Genomic DNA, 20,380 nt, shown 5'->3' with positions numbered 1-20,380 from the left:
GCCTCTGGAGTCAGGCAAGTGCCCTGGTGGGGGACTGTGCCAGGAAGACCCAGCCCCTCTTGTGCACCACAGGTGATCCCAGGGCCCAGCGCCGTGGACTGCCACCCCCTCACCTGATGATGTCCAGCAGGGCCCTCAGCAGCGGCTTCTCCTGGTAGTCGATGCCATGCTTGGCACACAGAGACTTCACCAGTGGGGCGACCTTGTGGAGATTGTGCCGGGGCATGGTGGGGAAGAGGCTGAGGAGTGCGGGCAGAGAGTGAGGACCCCAGAGGTGGGTGCTGCTCCGGCCTCCTCCCACCACCCAGGCAGACGCTGGCTGGGGCCCTCGGAGATCCTGTCCACAGCCAGGATCAGGCTTGAAGTGTGGCTCCCCCCGTGTGCCCACTGGGATGCCCCGTGTGTGGAGGGCATGTGCAGCCTTCTGTGAGCAGGAGGGTGTTTGTGCTCTATGGAGTGGGGAAGAAGATATTGGGTGGCCCAAGTGTCACGTTTTTCAGAAAAGAAATGAAATAGCCAGGGAATGCTAGGAAAAGAGACAGTGAGGCAGGGGGCGGTGGCCCACGCCTATAATTCCAGCACTTTGGGAGGCCAAGGTGAGTGGATCACTTGAAGCCAGGAGTTTGATTTGTTATATATGTGTATATATATATATATATAAAGATGGGGTTTCACCATGTTGGTCAGGCTGGTCTTGAACTCCTGACCTCAGGTGATCCACCTGCCTTGGCCTCCAAAGTGCTTGGATTACAGGTGTAAGCCACCACGCCCAGCTGAGGCCAGGAGTTTGAGACCAGCCTGGCCAACATGGCGAAATCCCATCTCTACTAAAAACATAAAAATTAGCCAAGCGTGGTGGTGCATGCCTGTAATCCCAGTTACATGGGAGGCTGAGGTGAGAGAATTGCTTGTACCCGGGAAGTAGAGGCTGCAGTGAGCCAAGATGGTGGCACCGCACTCCAGCCTGGGGAACAGAGAGAGGCTCTGTCTCAAAAATAAATGCATAAAAAAAGTGGAAAGATGTAAAAAAATTAGCTGGGCATGGTGGCGTCCACCTGTAGTCCCAGCTACTCAGGCGGCTGAGGTGGGAGGATGGCTTTAGCCCAGGTGTTCGAGGCTGTGGCGAGCTAAAAAGGTACCACTGCACTCCAGCCCAGGAAACAGGGTGATACCAAGGGGCAGCAGGGGCAGTCCCTTGGCCGATGTTCTAGACCGGCTACGTAGCCCTGCCCTGCTAGCCTCACAGGGTCACAAGGTGCGCATTCAGGCTCTGGAACTACAAAGCCCAGTCCCACGTGGAGGGAGGTGGTTATCACTATGACCAAGTGGCACAGGACGAGGGGCACAGGATGCCCCTCGGAGAGATGGCGCAGGGAATCCCCTCTCCTGACCTCAGCAGGGCCGGTGGGGGAGGCTTGCTCTAGATGGAGTAGGGACCTTGCCAGGGGGACAAAGAGGTGGTCCCCACATACTGCGCTCTGCCCAGATGGGAGTAATGGCCAGTTTCCTCCCGGCATAGACCTCCCCGCCTCCCCCAAAGCCCCTCGCTCACTGGTGCTCAATCTGGAAGTTAAGGTGTCCGCTGAACCAGTCGTTGAAGAAGGACTGCTCCACATTGCAGGTGGCTGACAGCTGTCAGGGGAGGGGAAGAGTGTCAGGGACACCCATGGAAAGCTCCAGGGCCTGGCCTTATTCCTTGGGGGCCCAGCCTTACCCAGGGTCTCCAGGCCACCCCTCCACATCATACCGTCCTGCCTGGCAGCCTCAGCCCACCCAAATGCCCCACCTGTCCCTCCGGGACTCCTGCTACCCTTTCGTGCTTAGCCCTGAAGTGCCCAGCAGAAGGACACAGGCAGCCCCGGGAGGCCCAGCACAGCCCTGGGGCAGCTGGTGTGGTGCATCTGGGGCCAGGACATGGACATGGGGACCAGGCTTCGCACAGCTCTGGTGACCAGCCCTGCCTCCCTTACCTGGCTACTGAACCAGTCACGGTAGGGCTCTTGGTCAATCTCCATGACGATGTGGTTCATCTGTGTGACCCACACAAACCAGTGGCTCTCCAGGAACCTGCAAGAGAGCACAGCTCAGCGCGGGGGCTGCCGGGGTCAGGGGTGGGAGGGGACGCTCGCCACAGCGGGAACAGATCCACCCTCCCAACTGGTCCAGGACAGCCCCTGCCGAGGGGCCAGGACAGGAGGTCCCTGGGGAAAGCAGAGCGGTCGGAGCCTCTTCTCGTGCCAAAGCCCCCTTGGTGCCAGCGGAGGGCCCATGGATGAACCAGCCAAGCCCAGGCACCTGACGAAGTTGAGGAAAAGGAGAGCTCCCAGGATGCCGTAGAAAGGGATGTAGGTGACGAAGAACCGGGTGTAGTAGCTGATGGCCCAGACCAGGTCCTGCGGGAAAGGACGAGGTTAGGAGCAGCCTGCCCTCTCCCCAGCCCCTGCCCCACATAACCCGCCCCAGATGTGCACACGCCTCACACTCAGGCCTCTAGAAGCTGGACCCCAGTCCATTGAAACGCAATGGGCAACGACACACCACCTGTTTGCTCTGGGTTTGCGTGGCTGCCTTTGTTTCTAGGGAAATGCTGAGTGTTTTAGCATCAGGAAGTGGACTATGCTCTCCTGCTGAGAGGTCAGGGTGGGAGTCAGCAGCCCTCGAGTGGGGCAGGGGCGATTCTGAAGGCACACCCCCAACCCTGGGTCAGGTCTCCAACCATCCCCAGTCCTGTCTCTGCTCCTCAGCACCTGGGTCTCCTCCTGGCCTCTCCTTCCAGCAGGACAGAGGGCTTGCGGGAAAGGTCAGGCACCATCGTCCCTGGCTCAGGGCTCTTGCAGCAGAGAGGCTGGCCTCCCCACACCCCGTTGCCATCCTGTGCCCTTCCACTCCGCTCTCCTCCCTGCCCCTGGATGGAGTGGTATCAAGGGCTCAGCTTGGACGTCCTCTCTCACATACTGGGAGGGTGATGCCATGGCTCTGTCCCTGTCCACTGCCTTTCTGCCATCCATGTCCTGTCTCAACTGGACCACAGCAGCAGCCTCCCACGGTCCCCTGCTAGTCCTCATGGCTGTGGCAACCAGAGTGGCCTTTGCTCCAAGCAGATCTCATCTCTCCCCTGCTAAAGCCCCCATCCCACCCAGTCATCCACGGAGCCTCATGGGGTGGAGAACCTGTCTGTACTCAGCCCTCTGACCCAGCAGCTGCCTTATTGTCCTGGACAGTCCCTCTCTCCCCTGGGGCTTCTGCACGGCCTGTTCCCTCTGCCAGGGCACTCATCCTGCTGTGAGTTTAGTTACAGTGACACGTGCCACAGGCTCAGCGCAGGTGTCCAAGGTGGAAGGTGAGGCCAAGGGACTGCCCTGTCTCACTTCGAATGACTGAAGAACAAGGTCACATTGGGGTCTTAAAATAAATCCTCACCCACTGGAGAAGGGGATACTAGGAGCTTAGTCCAGTGGCTCAGACGTGAAATGACAGAGGCCTACACCAGGACCCATGGCGCTGACAAGGAGGTGACAGATTCCAGAACTGTCAGAGGCGAAGCTGGCTGCTTCGCTGTGGGGAATCTAGGCTGGTCCTGCATGATCAGGGATCGGGTGCCAGCAGCTGAATAGGAAAGGAGGGGTAGCGCTCAGGAGGGGCTGGAGATGGCTTCGGGGCCAGGGAGGCAGATGTAGCCAGTGCTGCTCCCACTTTCCATCACATTCTTCCATTCTGTGTGTGCCGCAGTAGTGTGCAGTATATCTACACATGTATGGAAACAGAATGAGGATGTGCTTATGGATTATTATTTTTTTTTTGAGACGGGGTCTTGCTTTATTGCCCAGGCTAGCGTACAGTGGTGCAATCATGACTCTCTCCCGGGCTCAAGCGATCCCTCCACTTTAGCCTCCTGAGTAGCTGGGACCACCACACCTGTTTAATTTTTTTTTTTTTTTTTAACAGAGATGGGGGTCTCACACTGGGTGTGGTGGCTCACGCCTGTAATCTCAGCACTTTGGGAGGCCAAGGCATGTGGATCACCTGAGGTTGGGAGTTCGAGACCAGCCTGACCAACACGGAGAAACCCCCATCTCTTAAAAAAAAAAAAAAAAAAAGTTTATATTTTCTTTATATTAAAAAAAAAAAAAAAAGAAGAGATGGGGTCTCACTTAGCTGCCCAGGCTAGTCTGGAACACCTGTGCTCAAGTGATCTTCCAGCCTTGGCCTCCCAAAGTTCTAGGATTACAGGTGTGAATCACCACCCCCAGCCCAATTTTTACTTTTTTTTTTTTTTATTATTATTTTTGAGATGGAGTCTTGCTCTGTTGCCCAGGCTGGAGTGCTGTGGTGCGGTCTCAGTTCACTGCAACCTCCACCTCCTGGGCTCAAGTGATTCTCCTGGCTCAGCCTCCTGAGTAGCTGTGATTACAGGGGCCTGCCACCATGCCTGGTTAATTTTTTGTATTTTTTTTTTTTTTTTTTGAGACGGAGTTTCGCTCTTGTTACCCAGGCTGGAGTGCAATGGCGCGATCTCGGCTCACCGCAACCTCCGCCTCCTGGGCTCAGGCAATTCTCCTGCCTCAGCCTCCTAAGTAGCTGGGATTACAGGCACACGCCACCACGCCCAGCTAGTTTTTTTGTATTTTTAGTAGAGACGGGGTTTCACATGTTGACCAGGATGGTCTCGATCTCTCGACCTCGTGATCCACCCGCCTCGGCCTCCCAAAGTGCTGGGATTACAGGCTTGAGCCACCGCGCCCGGCCAATTTTTTGTATTTTTAATAGAGATGGGGTTTCATCACGTTGGCCAGGCTGGTCTCAAACTCCTGACCTCGTGATTCACCTGCCTCGGCCTCCCAAAGTGCTGGGATTACAGGCGTGAGCCACCGCACCTGGCTTTTATTTTTAAGAGACAGGGTCGCCAGGCGCGGTGGCTCAAGTCTGTAATCCCAGCACTTTGGGAGGCCGAGGCGGGTGGATCACGAGGTCAAGAGATCGAGACCATCCTGGTCAACATGGTGAAACCTCGTCTCTACTAAAAATACAAAAAAATTAGCTGGGCATGGTGGCGTGTGCCTGTAATCCCAGCTACTCAGGAGGCTGAGGCAGGAGAATTGCCTGAACCCAGGAGGCGGAGGTTGCAGTGAGCCGAGATTGCGCCATTGCACTCCAGCCTGGGTAACAAGAGCGAAACTCCGTCTCAAAAAAAAAAAAAAAAAAAAAAAAAAGAGACAGGGTCTCACTCTGTTGTCCAGGCTTGAGTGCAGTAGTGTGATAACAGGTCACTACAGCCTCAAACTCCTGGGCTCAAGCCATCCTCCTTCCTCAGCCTCCCAAGTAGCTGGACTACAGGCACCCATCACCATGCCCAGCTTTTTGCAGAGACAGGGTTTTGCCATGTTGTTCAGGCTGGTCCCAGACTCCTGGCTTCAAGTAATCCCGCCCACCTCAGCCTCCAAAAGTACTCTCTGAGATCACAGGTGATGCTGGGCCTGGACTTTTTTTGAATGTAGAGAGAAATACTACTCAGAGACTGCCAGTTTCAGGGGCAGGGAGCTCAACGGATGCAGGAGCAGCTAGAGGGGCAGAGCGAGGGGGTTGGGGGAAGCCAGCAGAGGTGGGGACCTGGAAGCCAACAGAAAGAACTACAAGAGGGTGTGGCCATTGGTGTGGGGTACAGCAAAGTTCCCGGAGGGTGAGTCCTGGAAGAATCCCGAGTTCCAGGGAATTTGCCAGAGAGTGTAAACGCCCCCATACCCCCACCCCCTCCACGCCAGGAAGCCTTCTTCAAAGTTCTGAGGGTTTATCACCTCTTTCCTCTAAGCCAGGGTCCCCCAACTCCACACTATTGGCACCTGGGACAGGCTGCTTGTTGTCCTGGGAGGTTCTACAGGGCATGGCAGGGTGCTTGGTACTATCCTGGCTAGAAGCTCACCAGATGCCAGGGGCACCCTCCTTCTGGCATCTGTTGCGACAATCAAAAGTATCTCCACGCCTATAATCTCCCAGCACTTTAGGAGGCCGAGGCGGGGTGGATCACAAGTTCAAAAGATTGAGACCAGCCTGGCTAACATGGTGAAAACTCGTCTCTACTAAAAATGCAAAAATTAGCTGGCCATGGTGGTGGGTACCTATAGTCCCAGATACTTAGGAGGCTGAGGCAGGAGAATTGCTTGAACCCAGGAGGCAGAGGTTGCAGCGAGTGGAGATCGGGCCACTGCACTCCAGCCTGGCAACAGAGATTCCGTCTCGGAAAAAAAAAAAAAAGAAAGAAAAAGTGTCTCTAGATACTGCCAAAGGGCAGAACAGCTCTGCTGAGAACCAGTCCTGCTGGTCATAGGTGCGATCCTGGCCCTCAAAGCCCCGGGGGCTCATCATCTGTCCGCTCTGCCATGCCGTTTTAGGAACAGAGTGTGATTTCTTTTCCTGTTTAATGCTTTGTTCCTTACGGAACAAGCACAGGTAAAAAACCAACAAAAAAGTTATATTTATTTACATACACCTGCCATAAAAGCTGATGAGAAACACCCCCCGCAGTGGCCCTGCCCAGCACAGCAGGGCTCCGGTGACTCTTCCGAGGGAGCCAGGGGAGCCCCACGGAAAGGGCAGCTGCGGCAGGTGGGGAGACGCGCGTTCAGTTCACATTCTGGCCTCAGAGCGGATCCAGAAACTTTGGGTGGGTCTCTCTGACCCTTTAGTGCTCACAGACCTCGTTAGTGAAACAGGGTTAAATGACATCAGGTGGCAGACTCCCTGTTCCTGGAACATGGAAAAAACGGATGAAATGCTGGCTTTTGAGGAACTAGCACATCCTGGAATCGAGCATGTACAAATGTACAGGCTCTACCAGGACAAGGCTGGCAGAGGCTTCCAGAGTCCCTCCTCTTCCCCCACCACCCCCATCCGCTCCAGCCCCAGCCTGGGCCCTCCTGGCAGGATCGTAGACGCGACCCCTTTGCCGGTAATTTCAATGAGACAATGTTAAGAACAGGCACTTTGAAGCCTTTAAAATGATCTACAAATATGAGGTATTGTTATGTGAAGGAGATAGAACGGGCTGGGCTGTGGGGGAGAGAACAGGACCCAGCATCAGGAGGCCACCCCTCTCGTGGGTGTCACCTTCGGCAAGGCACAATATCTTCACGTGTGAAACTGGCCGGACGTGGTGTCTCACGCCTGTAATCCCAGCACTTTGAGAGGCCAAGGCAGGCATATCACCTGAGGTCAGGAGTGCAAGACCAGTCTGGCCAAAATGGTGAAACCTTGCCTCTACTAAAAATACAAAAATGAGCTGGTCGTGGTAGCGGGCATCTGCAGTCCCAGCTACTCAGGAGGCTGAGGTAGGAGAATCACTTGACCCAGGAGGTGGAGGTTGCAGTGAGCCGAGATCGTGCCACTGTACTCTAGCCTGGGCAACAGAGCAAGACTCCATCTCAAAGACAAACAAAAAAACCCACCAGCAATACGTACTGAGCAACTATGCCCTCATCTATTTTCTCCCAAGGGGAGGCACCAAACCCCTGTCACTATGAACGCCACTCTGACTGTGGTGACAGCTCCGTCGTGGGCATATTATGGTCTTACACAGAATTGGGACTGTACATCTACAGAAAGCCAAGGGCCCACTTCCTGCACCACGCTGGTCAGTCCTGCTGCCAGGGCCTTTCTCTCTCAGGAGAAAGAAAATCGGGAGACTCTGTAAGCCTGTTGTTTCGAGTTGAACTGTGTCCCCTACAAAATTCACATGTTGGAGTCCTCAGCCCCACTACCTCAGAATATGACCTTATTTGGAAATAGGGTCATTGAAGATATAACTAGTAAAGATGATGTCATTACAATGGCCCCCAAAGCGGTATGACGGATGTCCCTATTTTAAAAAAGGAAAATTTTCAAGTATCTGCTTTGGGTGAAGAGAAAAGAAAATTAGAAAATAGGCCGGGCATGGTGGCTCATGCCTGTAATTCCAGCACTTGGGAGGCTGAGGTGGGCAGATCACTTGAGGTCAGGAGTTCGAGACCAGCCTGGCCAACATGGAAAAACCCCATCTCTACTACAAATACAAAAATTAGCTGGGCGTGGCGGCCGACGCCTGCAATCCCAGGTCCTTGGGAGGCTGAGGCACAGAATCGCTTGAACCCGGGAGGTGGAGTCTACAGTGACCAAGATCACACCACTGCACTCTAGCCTGGGTGGCACAGCGAGACTCTGTCTCAATAAATAAATAAATACAGACAGTTTTTTGTTTTGTTTGTTTGTTTGCTTGTTTTTGAGATGAAGTCTCACTCTGTTACCCAAGCTGGAGTGCAGCGGTGAGATCTCGGCTCACAGCAACCTCCACCTCCCGGATTCAAGCGATTCTCCTGCCTCAGCCTCCCGAGTAGCTGGGACAACTGGCATGCGCCACCATGCCCAACTAATTTTTTGTATTTTTAGTAGAGACCGAGTTTCACTACGTTGGCCAGACTGGTCTTGAACTTCTGACCTTGTGATTCACCCGCCTCAGCCTCCCTCAGCACTCCACCTCCCGAGTCAAGTGATTATTTATTTATAGACTGAGCCACTGCACCCAGCCTATAAATAAATAAACGACAAAATAATTTTTTTTAAAGAGGGAAATTTGGGCACAGATACAGATATGCAGAGAGATGATGTACAGAGCAGGAGGATGAAAGCCATCAACCAGCCAAAGAGAGCCCAGAACAGAGTCTTCCAGAGCCCTAAAGAATCCACCCCGCTAACACCTCAGTTTTGGACGTCCAGTCTCCAGAACTAGGAGAAAACACATCGCTGCTGCTTACATCACTTAGTTCATGGTACTTTGTCACACAGTCTTTGCAAATGAACACACCTGTCATCTCAGCCAACGCCCAGCTGCTCCCTGTTTTCCAACCATGGTGTGCGGCGACCCGGTTCGTGGGCCTCAGGGCCCACAGGGAGCGGGGAAGGGGGATGGCTACGTTTGCCTCTCATCACGCTGCCTTTGAGAACTTTCTGGGAGGCTCTGCAAAAGCAGGAGCTGCCCTGGTGGACTCCCTGTGTCTAAGGGAGAGTAGAGGTCTTTTTTTTTTTGAGACAGTGTCTGTTTTGTCGCCCAAGCTGGAGTGCAGTTGCATGATCTCGGCTCATTGCAACCTCCACCTCCCAGGTTCAAGCTATTCTCCTAACTCAGCCTCCCAAGTAGCTTGGGTTACAGGCGTGTGCCACCATGCCCGGCTAATTCTTGTATTTTAGTGGAGACGGGTTTCTCCATGTTGGTCAGGTTGGTCTCCAACTCCTGACCTTGTGATCCACCCACTTTGGTCTCCCAAAGTGCTGGGATTACAGGCATGAGCCACTACGCCTGGCTGAGAGTAGAGATCTTTAGGACTGGCCCCTGGTGGCCCCAGAGGGAGTCCTTTCCTGAGAGCGACAAGACCGCTACCCCAGGGAGGAGATGCCTCGGGCCCTGCAGGCTCCACCGAGGCACACAGGGAGACAGCATAGGACCCCTGGTCCACCTGTGCCAGTCACCCCCTCCCAACGCCAAGCCAGCTGTGCCCCCGACTCACCACCCAGTCCTTGCGGGAGATCATGGTCATGAAGATCTGGTACTGGAAATACACAGGGATTAGCAGCGGCGGCCCAACTGCAGGAGAGAGACAGGAGCTTAGAGGGACCCATCCTGCCCTGCCTGTGCCAGAAGGGGGAACCTGGGCCCAGCACTGAGCGTAGGGCCAGCCCTGCAGACATGGGCAGAAGCGGCCAGGGGCCCCAGGGACTGCAGAGAAGGCTGGGAGCCCCTGAGGCTCCTGTGCACCACTCCTGGGACTCTCAGAGCTTCTGTGTCCCCGCCTGGCCTGTAACATGGGCTCAGGGGGTCTGCAGGGGAAGGCTGCTATGGCCCCCACTTCTAACAAGTTTAGTGTCCCTTTCTGGATCTGCAAAGGGTGGCAGGTAAGAGGGAGAAAGATGCCACTCTGGGGGGAGGGAAGGGTTCGGGAGTGGTTTCCGGGCACTGAGCACTCACTCAGGAAGAAGTATTCGTGCTGGTGATTGTAGGGCAGGTATTTCAGCTTCTTTTTGCCGTACTGAGGAGAGAGGAGAGATCATGAGCACCCAGAAGCCTTGGCTCCCAGCCTCCCATGCTCCCTGACCCGCCCTGCAGCCACCATCCCTTCTCTCTGCTTGGCCACCATCCCTGTCAATCTGCACCCTGGGCCCACCAAGCCTGGAGCCCCTCCAGCCCTCTGGGCTCCCCAGGCTGCAGCCAGCAGCCGCCAACGCTTCCTCAGCCCTAGCTGAGTGCTGGCCCAGTAGCATCAATCCTCCACAAGGCCGGCGCTTCTGAGGCTGAGGCTCAGCGTTAAGCCACGGCCCAAGGCCACAGGAAGTAGCCCTGGCTGGAATCAGAACCAAAAGAGCTGACTCTGAGCCCATGTGACAGGCACTAAATAAATGTTTGTTGAATGAATATGCAACAGAGCAACTCTCAGTGGGGCATGAGCACCCAGGGGAGCTCCTAGGTCGCCATGGAGAGCTCCCGGAGCCCACAGTGGCAGGGAGAAGCTAGGTAACGGCCCCAGAATTGCTGCTGGTCATAAGGCTGGGAGCATCTACCTCCCTGGAGCCTCCATGTAATTTCCAAAAGTGAATCACTCCCCCCAGCTGGAGCCTAACCTCGAGGACAGAGCAGAGTGGGCCACGGCACAGGCTCCTCAGGTCACATCTGGCTACCTGAGGTCCCCACGAGGGCACTGGTTCCTTCCCCATCAAAGCCTGCGCCTTGGGCAGCCTGATGCCCAGTGGCTATGATGGAGGAGGGCTGGCCTGGGTCCTGGGCGTTGTCATTGTCCAAAGTCGCTCAGACCACTCGGTCCGTGTGAGCCAGGCATTGGAACCATGGCTCCGGGGGATCTCTGGAGCCCTTAGTTCCACTGTCCAGCCCCTAGAAACCAACCCACGCTGCTCTTTTGGGACTGAAACCATAAGAAGCCGCTCACTGAGTGGCACCTGCTCCTCTTGCTTGCAATGCGGGGAGGCTGAGCTTGGAGCCAGCAGATGCGCATGATCTGACTCAGCCTCTGACCTGTGCTGAGACTGAGTCCCTTAGCCTTGCCGAGTCTTGTCTGGCATCCAAATCAGTAGTTGGTAAGAGGAGCCGATGAGAGCGTGGGCATAAGTGCCAAGAGCTGACCCCAGGACACCGCCCATCACCCTCCCCATACCCCTGGATCCAAAGGCCAGAGTTGCCTCCTCCAATAGTCTCCGGTTCTGCTTTTTGCAGTCAGGAGGTCAAAGTGAGTTACAGAGGATGGTGCCCAGGCCAGTGCCTCGTCATCCAGGTGCGAACACAGAGGGAAGTGATTGTCCAAATCACAGGGAAAGCATGGACTCCTGAGGGAAAAGGCTGTGGTTGGGACCCAGGTCCATCCTGCCCCAAGGTTTGCATCTTGGCACCAATGGCCATGGTCACAGCACACCCAGACGAAGAACCCCAGAAGCGGTGAGTCCCTTTGTTCTGTGTGGCCTCCTTAGCCTTGGCCAGGAGCTCCCTCATTCCCAGAAAGCACGGCCACTTGCAGGAGGACTATCATTAGGGCCAGGGCTGAGGCTGGCTGTGGTGAGGCCCGAGCCAGGGGCGCCTTGGAGGAGCCTTTCATGGGTCTCCAGTGGACAGAGGCGCTGGAGGAGCCAGCACTGGGGACAGTGCCCCCAAGGTGCCAGTCTCGGGGGCCTGCAGTGGCCCACAGAACAGGCCCCTGGGTCCCACTGGAAGCTTCTCTGGGAGAAGCCAGGGAGCAGGCTTACAGCCCAGCCTTGGTGTGCTGTGCCTCCAACTCTGGCCAAGAACGCCTCCCACCACATCTCTGTCCCACAGGGCACCCGTCCTCTCGGGCCGGGCCGGCTGGACTCGGAAGTGAGCACAGAAGGCAGCCCAGGCAGGTCAGCAGGGGCCAGGGCACCCCACAGAGGGACCGTGGGCTGGCCACGTTGCTGTGGGAGCCTGGGAGGCACCTGGAGAGTCTGTCTGGAGCTGCACGTGCACACCAGGCGCCCAGTTCTCATGGGAGATGGTGGTCTTTGGGGGGATGACAGAGGGTACAGGGGCCGCCTCTGCTGGTTAAGCACTGCTGGCTCTGGTGTGAGCCCCTTCGATGCCCCAGAATAACCCTCGGGACCCAGGAGGCCCTGCTTGCCAGGCAGCAGCAGGCCTGAGTGATGCTAAGCAGAATACTCATCACAGTCACGCATGTGTGTGTATGTGTGCGTGGTGACATACCACCCCACATCTGTACCCATCTCGATGGCCTCAGCTGCAGTGGGTCTGCTGGGATGACCAGTACTCCCCTCCGAAAGCAGAAAGTACAACTGTGGGCTTGGGATATGAAGCCCTGCCCTGTGGCTAACTCTTGGCTCTCATCTTTCCCACACTCGGTTCTTTCCCAGCGCTTTGTCATTTGAGTCTTGGGAGCAGGGAAGGGAGGGAGAAGTATTTCAGAATGTACCAAGCTAGGGGGTGAGTGCCTGGCTCTTTCATTTATCAGAAAGCTGGGCTGCCCAACTAAAGCATTCCCCAAGGGCCCCCAGGACTCTGAAGCTGTGACTTGCAGCTAAACAGTTTAGGTTTGGACAGTGGTGTGACCTCTTCCTGGCTGTTACCCCGAACAAGTCACTTCATGTCTCTTGGCCTTAGTTGTTCCATCCATGAAAGGGGTCAATGATAGCTCCCGCCTCACGAGTTAAGCAAGGACTAAGTAATGCTCATGGAGGTGCCCAGCCCATAGACTCACTCAACCAGAGTCACGCTTCTTCCCAACTGGGGGCTCAGAGCCCCAGATGTGGGGAGTGAAGGACCCCATACCTCTCCTCTTCCTGAGGAATGTCTGTCACACACACAGAGAAAGCCCAGGAGGCAAGGAAGACATACACGACTTTCATCTGGCTGGGCTGCGGGCAAGGTGTGGGTGGCGTGTGGCCAGACCCCAAGAAGGAGATGGTGGCACACACGGACCTCCCTGTGACCAGGGACAGCGGGTTCCCAGGCTGCGGCTGGTAGCCAGAGATGCAGGCTAGGGGCAAGCGGGGGAGGGTGGCTGGGGCAAGGGAGGGAGGGCGGCCAGCCCCCGGTGGCAGGGCTGACTCTCCTGTCCTCGGCCTCTCCGTGCACCACAAGGCCAGGCTTGGATGAGGGCCCAGGGGACGCCAGGCCATGTGGAGGGGACCTTTCAGCTTTGGAACAAAATGTCTGAGGAATGACAAGGGACTTCCTTGTCCATAGAGGGTGGAGGGAGGGGAGCTGTCCCAAAGCCCAGTCTCTGCCTCTGGGAACCTACAAACTCACAGACGGAGAGAAGCAGGCGGCACGGCCTCCCCAGCCGGAGCAGAATGGCAAGGTCCCCGTCTAAGGGCCCTGCGAGGGTGGCATGTGTGTCCCAAGGCAGGACGGTTGGCTTTGGCCTGTTCATGAAGTTCGCCTGAAGCAGGAAGGCCAGGGCTTAGCTTCGGACAAGCAGAGCCACAGAGGTGGCAGGAGGGAACGAGGGAGGGGGGAGGAGGAAAGAAGAAAGGAAGGGAGGGAGGGAGGGAGGGAAGGAGGGAAAGAAGAAATGAAAGAAAGAGAGAGAGAGAGAAAGGAAGGAAGGAAGGAAAGAAAGAAAAAGAAAGAAAGAAAGGAGAGACTATGTTTTCATTATTTTCTAGAATATGATCATCTACCCAGGAAACTCAAAAGAATCAACTGAAACACAACTAGAATCATGAAGAGACATAAGGGGACACTAGCGGGACAAAAGAGAACGACCCCATTCACTGGAAGGCCATGCAAACAAAAAACAAAAAGAAAACTAACATGACTACCCGAATATCAACTGCTTTCCTGAGTACTGCAGAACCTGCAATCATGATGACAAAAATACAAAATGTAAAAGGATTGTGTTTTAAAAGAAACATCCATAAGACATATATAGAAATACAGACCTTGCCAGGCGCAGTGGTTCACGACTGTAACCCCAGCACTTCGGGAGGCTGAGGCAGGCGGGTCGCTTGAGGTCAGGAGTTGGACACCAGCCTGGCCAACATGGTGAAACCCGTCTCTACTAAAAATACAAGGATTCGGTGTGGCAGTGTGTGCCTGTAATCCCACCTACTTGGGAGGCTAAGGCAGGAGAATCGCTTGAACCCAGGAGGCAGAGGTTGCAATGAGCAGAGATCACACCAGTGCACTCCAGCCCGGGCGGCAGTGCGAGACTCCGTCTAAAAAAAAAACACCAAAAGGCAGAAAACAAGGAAAAGGGCTTTACTGCCTAGCCCACGCTGTTCACAGTTCTGCGTTCTGGGAGCCACCTGGCTGGGCAGCTTTGCTTATCTGTGCCTAGAGATAGGAGCCCTGGCTCTGGAGACTGTTACGGTGGCTTGAGACCCTGAGGCCTGGCCACCCCCACCTGGTCCTGCTGTGGCACGTGGGACTGGCATGTGACAAGTTCCATCAGAACCACTGTCATTTCAATCAAGAGACAAGAGTTCCTTCCAGGGCAGCCGGGTCCCATGAGAACCAGAGCACAGGTCAGCCAGGAACCCGGGAAGCACCGACCCTTTCCCTGTGAGTGAGAGGGGGATTTCCACGGAACACCGAGTACTCGCCGCGGACTTCCAAATGCCACTGGTAACTGGACCACCAGATCCCCATACCCTCCCACCCCTGCGTCCTGCCCCAAAGCCAGCATTGCAGAAGTGTCGGGGGTGAGAAGGTGTGGGAAAGGAGAGACTTGCTGGCCACCACGCACAGGAAAGATGCCTTTCTTGCCAGTGCGGCCGGTGGGACTGGACTTTCTTTGTTAGAGACACAGAGAACAGCTGTCATGACAGCTGACGGCTTCACACCACAAAGCATCCCCGAGAAAGCGAAGCCTTTGTTCCCGCTTATCAGAAGGCCCCAAGTTCATCAGTTCCATTATCTAGACACCTCTGATCACAGCTGCCAAACTGTTTCCTAGAAGAATAACAATGGCATGCACTTTGGCAGAAAATAGAATCCCTGGCAGCCCAGAGAGGCTTCCAAAGTACAGAACCATGGCTAATTTGCTGCGAATTGGCCATGTCACAGAAAATCCACGTTTCTGCTCAGATATTCTCACAGGTGGGAATGAAATCAGAACGGGGAGTACAAACAAGGGAACCAGGCTGTCTCCTTGCCTTGTTCCAAGCCTTAGGCGCTGTCGGGAATACCACTTCACTCATGCATGACACCATGCTTTAGTGAGGGAAAATTGGCCTCACTTGGCAAATGCTGATTGAACCCTACTCTATCCATGGTTTTGTGGCTCCTAAGATCTGCATAAAAGCAACAAGCATCTTCTGAACTTTCATTTTCATCATTAATGTATTTCCAAAAAGCAGCGCATGCGTATTTTTTTCTTGGAAATTTCACCCTGACATAGAGGCTTTACTCTAAAGGCAGGCAGATCACAGGGTCATGAGTTCAAGATTAGCCTGGTCAACATGGTGAATCCCTGTCTCTACTAAAAATACAAAAATTAGCCCGAAGTGGCGGCACACGCCATAATTCCAGCTACTCAGGAGGCTGAGATTGCTTGAACCCAGGAGGCAGAGGTTGCAGTGAGCTGAGATCATGCCATTGCACTCCAGCTCTGGGCAACAGAGTAAGACTCTGTTTCAGAGAAAAAAAAAAAATTATGTGACCCTGAAAGTGTCCCATCCTCTTGCTGACCTTCTATTTCTCATCTACTGGTGAAGCAGGTTGCACCAAGCCATGATGAGGCTCCTTCCAATGCACAGGATGATGGTTCCCTGAGTAAGGCTTCCTCAACATGAGCTAGTCAGGTGGTGTCCAAGCTTGAGCCCTGAAATCCTGTCTTCCTGCTGAACTGGAACAAGATTTCCCTCTACCTGGGAAGAAACAAGCTAGAAAATGACTTTCCTGGCCTATGGGTGGGAGGGAGGCATCTACCATTCTAATAAAGAGTTGCCTCCAGTATTTACAGGTGAGACCATTCCACATATATTCCAGCTGGAACAGTTCAAGGTGCCTGGGAAAGATATATTCCAGCCGGAACTATTCAGGGTGCCTGGGAAAGGTATCAGTGCGCAGGAGACGTGGACCTGCCTGGCTGACCGTCAGCCCTCCAGGCTTCTTTCCTCGCTCCCTGCTCAGGCCAAACACTTCCTAGGTCAACACCATCCCCTTTGTCGTACCTCGATGGGCTGCCATCTGCCCAGGACGAACGTGTGCAGCATGTTCACGTCGGGATCCTTCTGGAAGACGTTAGGCTTGGCGTGGTGCTGGAAGTGGCGATGATTCCACCAGTTGGCGGAGGCACCCTGTGGGGACAGAGGGCTTGGGATGAGCCATGCGGGCCACCAGGGAACTGAGCTTGTCTGTGACAGGCCCTGCTTGGGACCAGTTCCCTGCACCTTCAGCCCTTGGGGACAGCAACTCGGACCCCCATAAAGTCAGAATCCAGCCCTGCCACGACTGAGCTCAGAGCATAGGCCAGCCCCAGATGGAGTCAAGTCACGTTCTCTCTCTAGGCTTCAGTTTCCCCAATCATAAGACAATGATGGCGGGCGAGGTGTGTTGCTGTGGGACCACGTGGTGAGTGCTCCAGCAGGTGTGGGAGCTGGTCTCTGCCTCTCCGCCCCCAGGTGTGAAGCCAGGGCTGTGCAAGGTAAAGCCTGGGTTTCAGAGACAGCGAGAAGTGGTCTCTACCATGTGACCCAGAAATCTCCCTCCGGAGTGTATATCCTAGAGAAATGAAAACATGTCCACACACAAATTCATAGAGGAGTGTTCATATGAGCATGCTTCAAAGGAGCCGAAAAAGCAAAAGCAGCACCAAGTGTCCATCGGCAGATGAGGGATGAATGAAACGCGGATTCTCCACACAACAGACTCTTGTTTGGCTGTGCCATAAGCAGAACGAATCACTGACACCTGCTACAACACGGGTGAGCCTGCAAACGTGCAAAGAGAAAGCAGCAGCCACAAAAGACCACATATTGCATGATTCCAGCGACATGAAACATTCAGAGTAGGGAAATCTATAGAGACAGAAAGATCAGCGGTTGTATGGGGCTAGGACTGGGGTGGGGGAGGGCGTGAGGGGGCTGGGGTGTGATGGCTAAGAGATGTGGGGTTTCTTTTGAGCCTAATGACGATGCTCGAAAATTGACTATGATGATGGTTGCATACATCTGTGAATGTACTAAAAATCACTGATTTGTCTACTTGAAATGGGAAAACTGGCTGGGCACGGTGGCTCGCCCCTGTAATCCCAGCACTTTGGGAGGCAGAGTGGGTGGATCACTGAAGGTCAGGAGTTTGAGACCAGCCTGGGCAACATGGTAAAACCCCATCTCTACTAAAAATATAAAAGTTAGCTGGGCTTAGTGGCAGGTGCCTATAATCTCAGCTACTCCAGAGTCTGAGGCAGGAGAATCACTTGAACCTGGGAGGTGGAGGTCACCGTGAGCCAAGATCATACCACGGCACTCCAGCCTGAGTGACAGAGCAAAACTCTATTGAAAAAAAAAAAAAGGTAGCGGGGAGAACTGTGTCTCAATAAAGCTTTTTCTTTTCTGAGACAGAGTCTCGCTCTGTTGCCCAGGCTGGAGTGCAGTGGCACGATCTCCGCTCACTGCAACCTCCACCTCCTGGGTTCAAGCGATTCTCCTGCCTCAGACTCCCCAGTAGATGGGACTACAGGCGCGTGCCACCATGCCCAGCTAATTTTTTATATTTTTAGAAGAGACGAAGTTTCACCGTGTTAGCCAGGATGCTCTCAATCTCCTGACTCCGTGATCAGCCCACCTTGGCCTCCTCCCAAAGTGCTGGGATTACAGGTGTGAGCCACTGCACTCGACCAGAGCATTTTTAACAATAACAAAAATAAAGGAGAGCCGGGCGCGGTGGCTCAAGCCTGTAATCCCAGCACTTTGGGAGGCCGAGGCGGGTGGATCACGAGGTCGAGAGATCAAGACCATCCTGGTCAACAAGGTGAAACCCCGTCTCTACTAAAAATACAAAACATTAGCTGGGCATGGTGGCGCGTGCCTGTAATCCCAGCCACTCAGGAGGCTGAGGCAGGAGAATTGCCTGACCCCAGGAGGCGGAGGTTGCGGTGAGCCGAGATCGCGCCATTGCACTCCAGTCTGGGTAACAAGGGCAAAACTCCGTCTCAAAAAAAAAAAAATAAATAAATAAAATAATAATAATAATAAAGGAGATTACAAGTGGCCCCTGCTCTTGGAGAGCACAGTTGTGCTACTATGCTGAGGGTGGGTCCTGAGATTCATGTCACACCCCGAAGGCGGGAGGGGGGCCTTAACAAACAACCGCTAACATGAACCAGAAGAGCTTTCCTGCTTCTAACACTTAAACAGGATTCCATGAGACATGACGCGTAACATGGGTGTTTCTTTTGAGGCCACATATTTCCGTCCCCTCAGCTCAAGCTCTTGAGAGGCACAGCCCTCAACAAAGTTGCCCAGCGACAGAAGAAAGAAAACATACTTTCCTGACCCTTCAGCATCACAACTATCCTAGTGAACTGTTGCTGGATCAGTGCTTTGACTAAGGGTCTGCAAAAAAGACCACTCTGCTGGCTGGACCTGGTGGCTCACGCCTGTAATCCCAGCACTTTGGGAGGCTGAGGCAGTGGATCATGAGGTCAGGAGATTGAGACCATCCTGGCCAACATGGGAAACCCCGTCTCTACTGAAAATACAAAAATTAGCTGGGTATGGTGGTGCGTGCCTGTAATCCCAGTTACTCGGGAGGCTGAGGTAGGAGAATTGCTTGAAGAAGGGAGTCAGAGGTTGCAGTGAGCTGAGATGGCGCTGCTGCACTCCAGCCTGAAGACAGAATGAGACTCTGTCTCAAAAAAAAAAAAAAAAAAAGTCCAATCTGCTAAACAAACATTTTACTTGGAAGATGCTTTTGGCACAAGTACGGTCTATGGACACTAACAGCCATGGGTGGGAACAGCAATGGACAGCTATGACCTTTGCCGTGATCGCAGGCCCCTGGAAACAGGCAGGCCTCAAAACCCACGAGAGATAGAAAAAAAGTCAGAGAGTGAAAGCTTAGAGCCTTCACTTTGGGAGGCCGAGGCAGATGGATCACTAGAGGTCAGGAGTTCAAGACCAGCCTGGTCAACATGAGGAAACCTTGTCTCTACTAAAACTACAAAAATTATCTGAGGATGGTGTCAGGCACCTGTAATCTCAGCTACTCAGGAGTCTGAGACAGGAAAATTCTGTGAATCTGCGAAGCAGAGGCTGCAGCGAGCTGAGATTTCACCACTGCACTTTAGCCTGGGCAACAAAGCAAAACTGCGTCTCAAAAAAAAAAAAAATGCTTAGAGGCTTGAGGAATCAAATGACACATTTGTGTCTGTTTGTCGAAAAGAACAAAGACCGGGCACAGTGGCTCACGCCTGTAATCCCAGCACTTTGGGAGGTTGAGGCAGGTGGATCACCTGAAGTTGGGAGTTCGAGACCAGCCTGACCAACATGGAGAAACCCCCTCGCTACTAAAAATATAAAATTAACCAGGCATGGTGGCACATACCTGTAATCCCAACTACTCAGGAGGCTGAGGCAGGAGAATCGCTTGAACCCGAGAGGTGGAGGTTGTGGTGAGCCAAGATCACGCCACTGCACTCTAGTCTGGGCAACAAGAGTGAAACTCCATCTCAAAAAAAAAAAAAGGAACAAAATTCCTGGGAAAAATCAAATGGAAAAATCTCTGGCACAAACTGAAGGAGCAAGGCGTGAAACAAGTAAGCATGATGTTTGGAAGATCCCAGCTCGGAGACGTTTGTTGAGTGAATAAATGGAGGAAAGCAAGATGGGCTGAGAACAAGGAGCCAGTGAGGTGGGGCAGTCCCGGCTCTCCCTGGACGCAGGATGAGATGAAATGAAAGCAGTTTTTGTTCATGCTACTGCTCTGCTGTGATTCTCTTCCATTCTTCTTTGCAAGGTGAGGCCCTGCTTGTCCTTCTGGGCACCTAGAAGCCCGTCCTGCCCCGGACCAGTGGCCAGTCTCATTTTCCCAGAATGTGGTCAGATGTCGCTTACCCTAAGCCGGCCGCTGTGCTCTGCCCCGGCACAGTGACCTGTAATGGCACCACCGCACTGCAGCATGTGTGACAGAGTGAGATGTCTCTAAATAACCAAGAGTGATACTTGCTACAAGTGTCACTAAATAACCCTGTGAAGGTTAGAGTGACAAAGAGACCAAACCCTTGTTCTTACGGAGCTGCGAGGGAGGGTCTGGCATCATCACACCAAACTCGAACTGAGCTAGGGCCAGGAAAGCTAAGCATCCACCCCACTAGAGAAAGTGGCCAGGCAGAGTAAGGGCTGCCTTCCTAGCAGAGGGAAGAGCCTAGGGGAGGCC

At 54.0% G+C, this 20,380-nt stretch overlaps 1 protein-coding gene across 1 annotated transcript in view; it reads right to left on the bottom strand.

Moving 5' to 3' along the window:
• Positions 1–20,380, bottom strand: part of FADS2 (fatty acid desaturase 2) — a 39,334-nt gene that overhangs the window by 714 nt on the left and 18,240 nt on the right. The window contains exons 5-11 of the mRNA XM_003920207.4: positions 16,174–16,299; positions 9,989–10,049; positions 9,531–9,607; positions 2,296–2,393; positions 1,971–2,067; positions 1,553–1,632; positions 114–239 (exon numbers count right to left, since the gene is read on the bottom strand). Of these exons, the coding sequence (XP_003920256.1) occupies positions 114–239; positions 1,553–1,632; positions 1,971–2,067; positions 2,296–2,393; positions 9,531–9,607; positions 9,989–10,049; positions 16,174–16,299 (665 nt within the window). The remainder of the gene's footprint in view (positions 1–113; positions 240–1,552; positions 1,633–1,970; positions 2,068–2,295; positions 2,394–9,530; positions 9,608–9,988; positions 10,050–16,173; positions 16,300–20,380) is intronic.

Source organism: Saimiri boliviensis, chromosome 6 (genome assembly GCF_048565385.1).
Source record: "Saimiri boliviensis isolate mSaiBol1 chromosome 6, mSaiBol1.pri, whole genome shotgun sequence".
In the NCBI taxonomy this organism is placed as follows: domain Eukaryota; kingdom Metazoa; phylum Chordata; class Mammalia; order Primates; family Cebidae; genus Saimiri; species Saimiri boliviensis.
The sequence above is the reverse complement of the archived record's forward strand: the minus strand, read 5'-3'. Positions and strand labels throughout refer to the sequence as shown.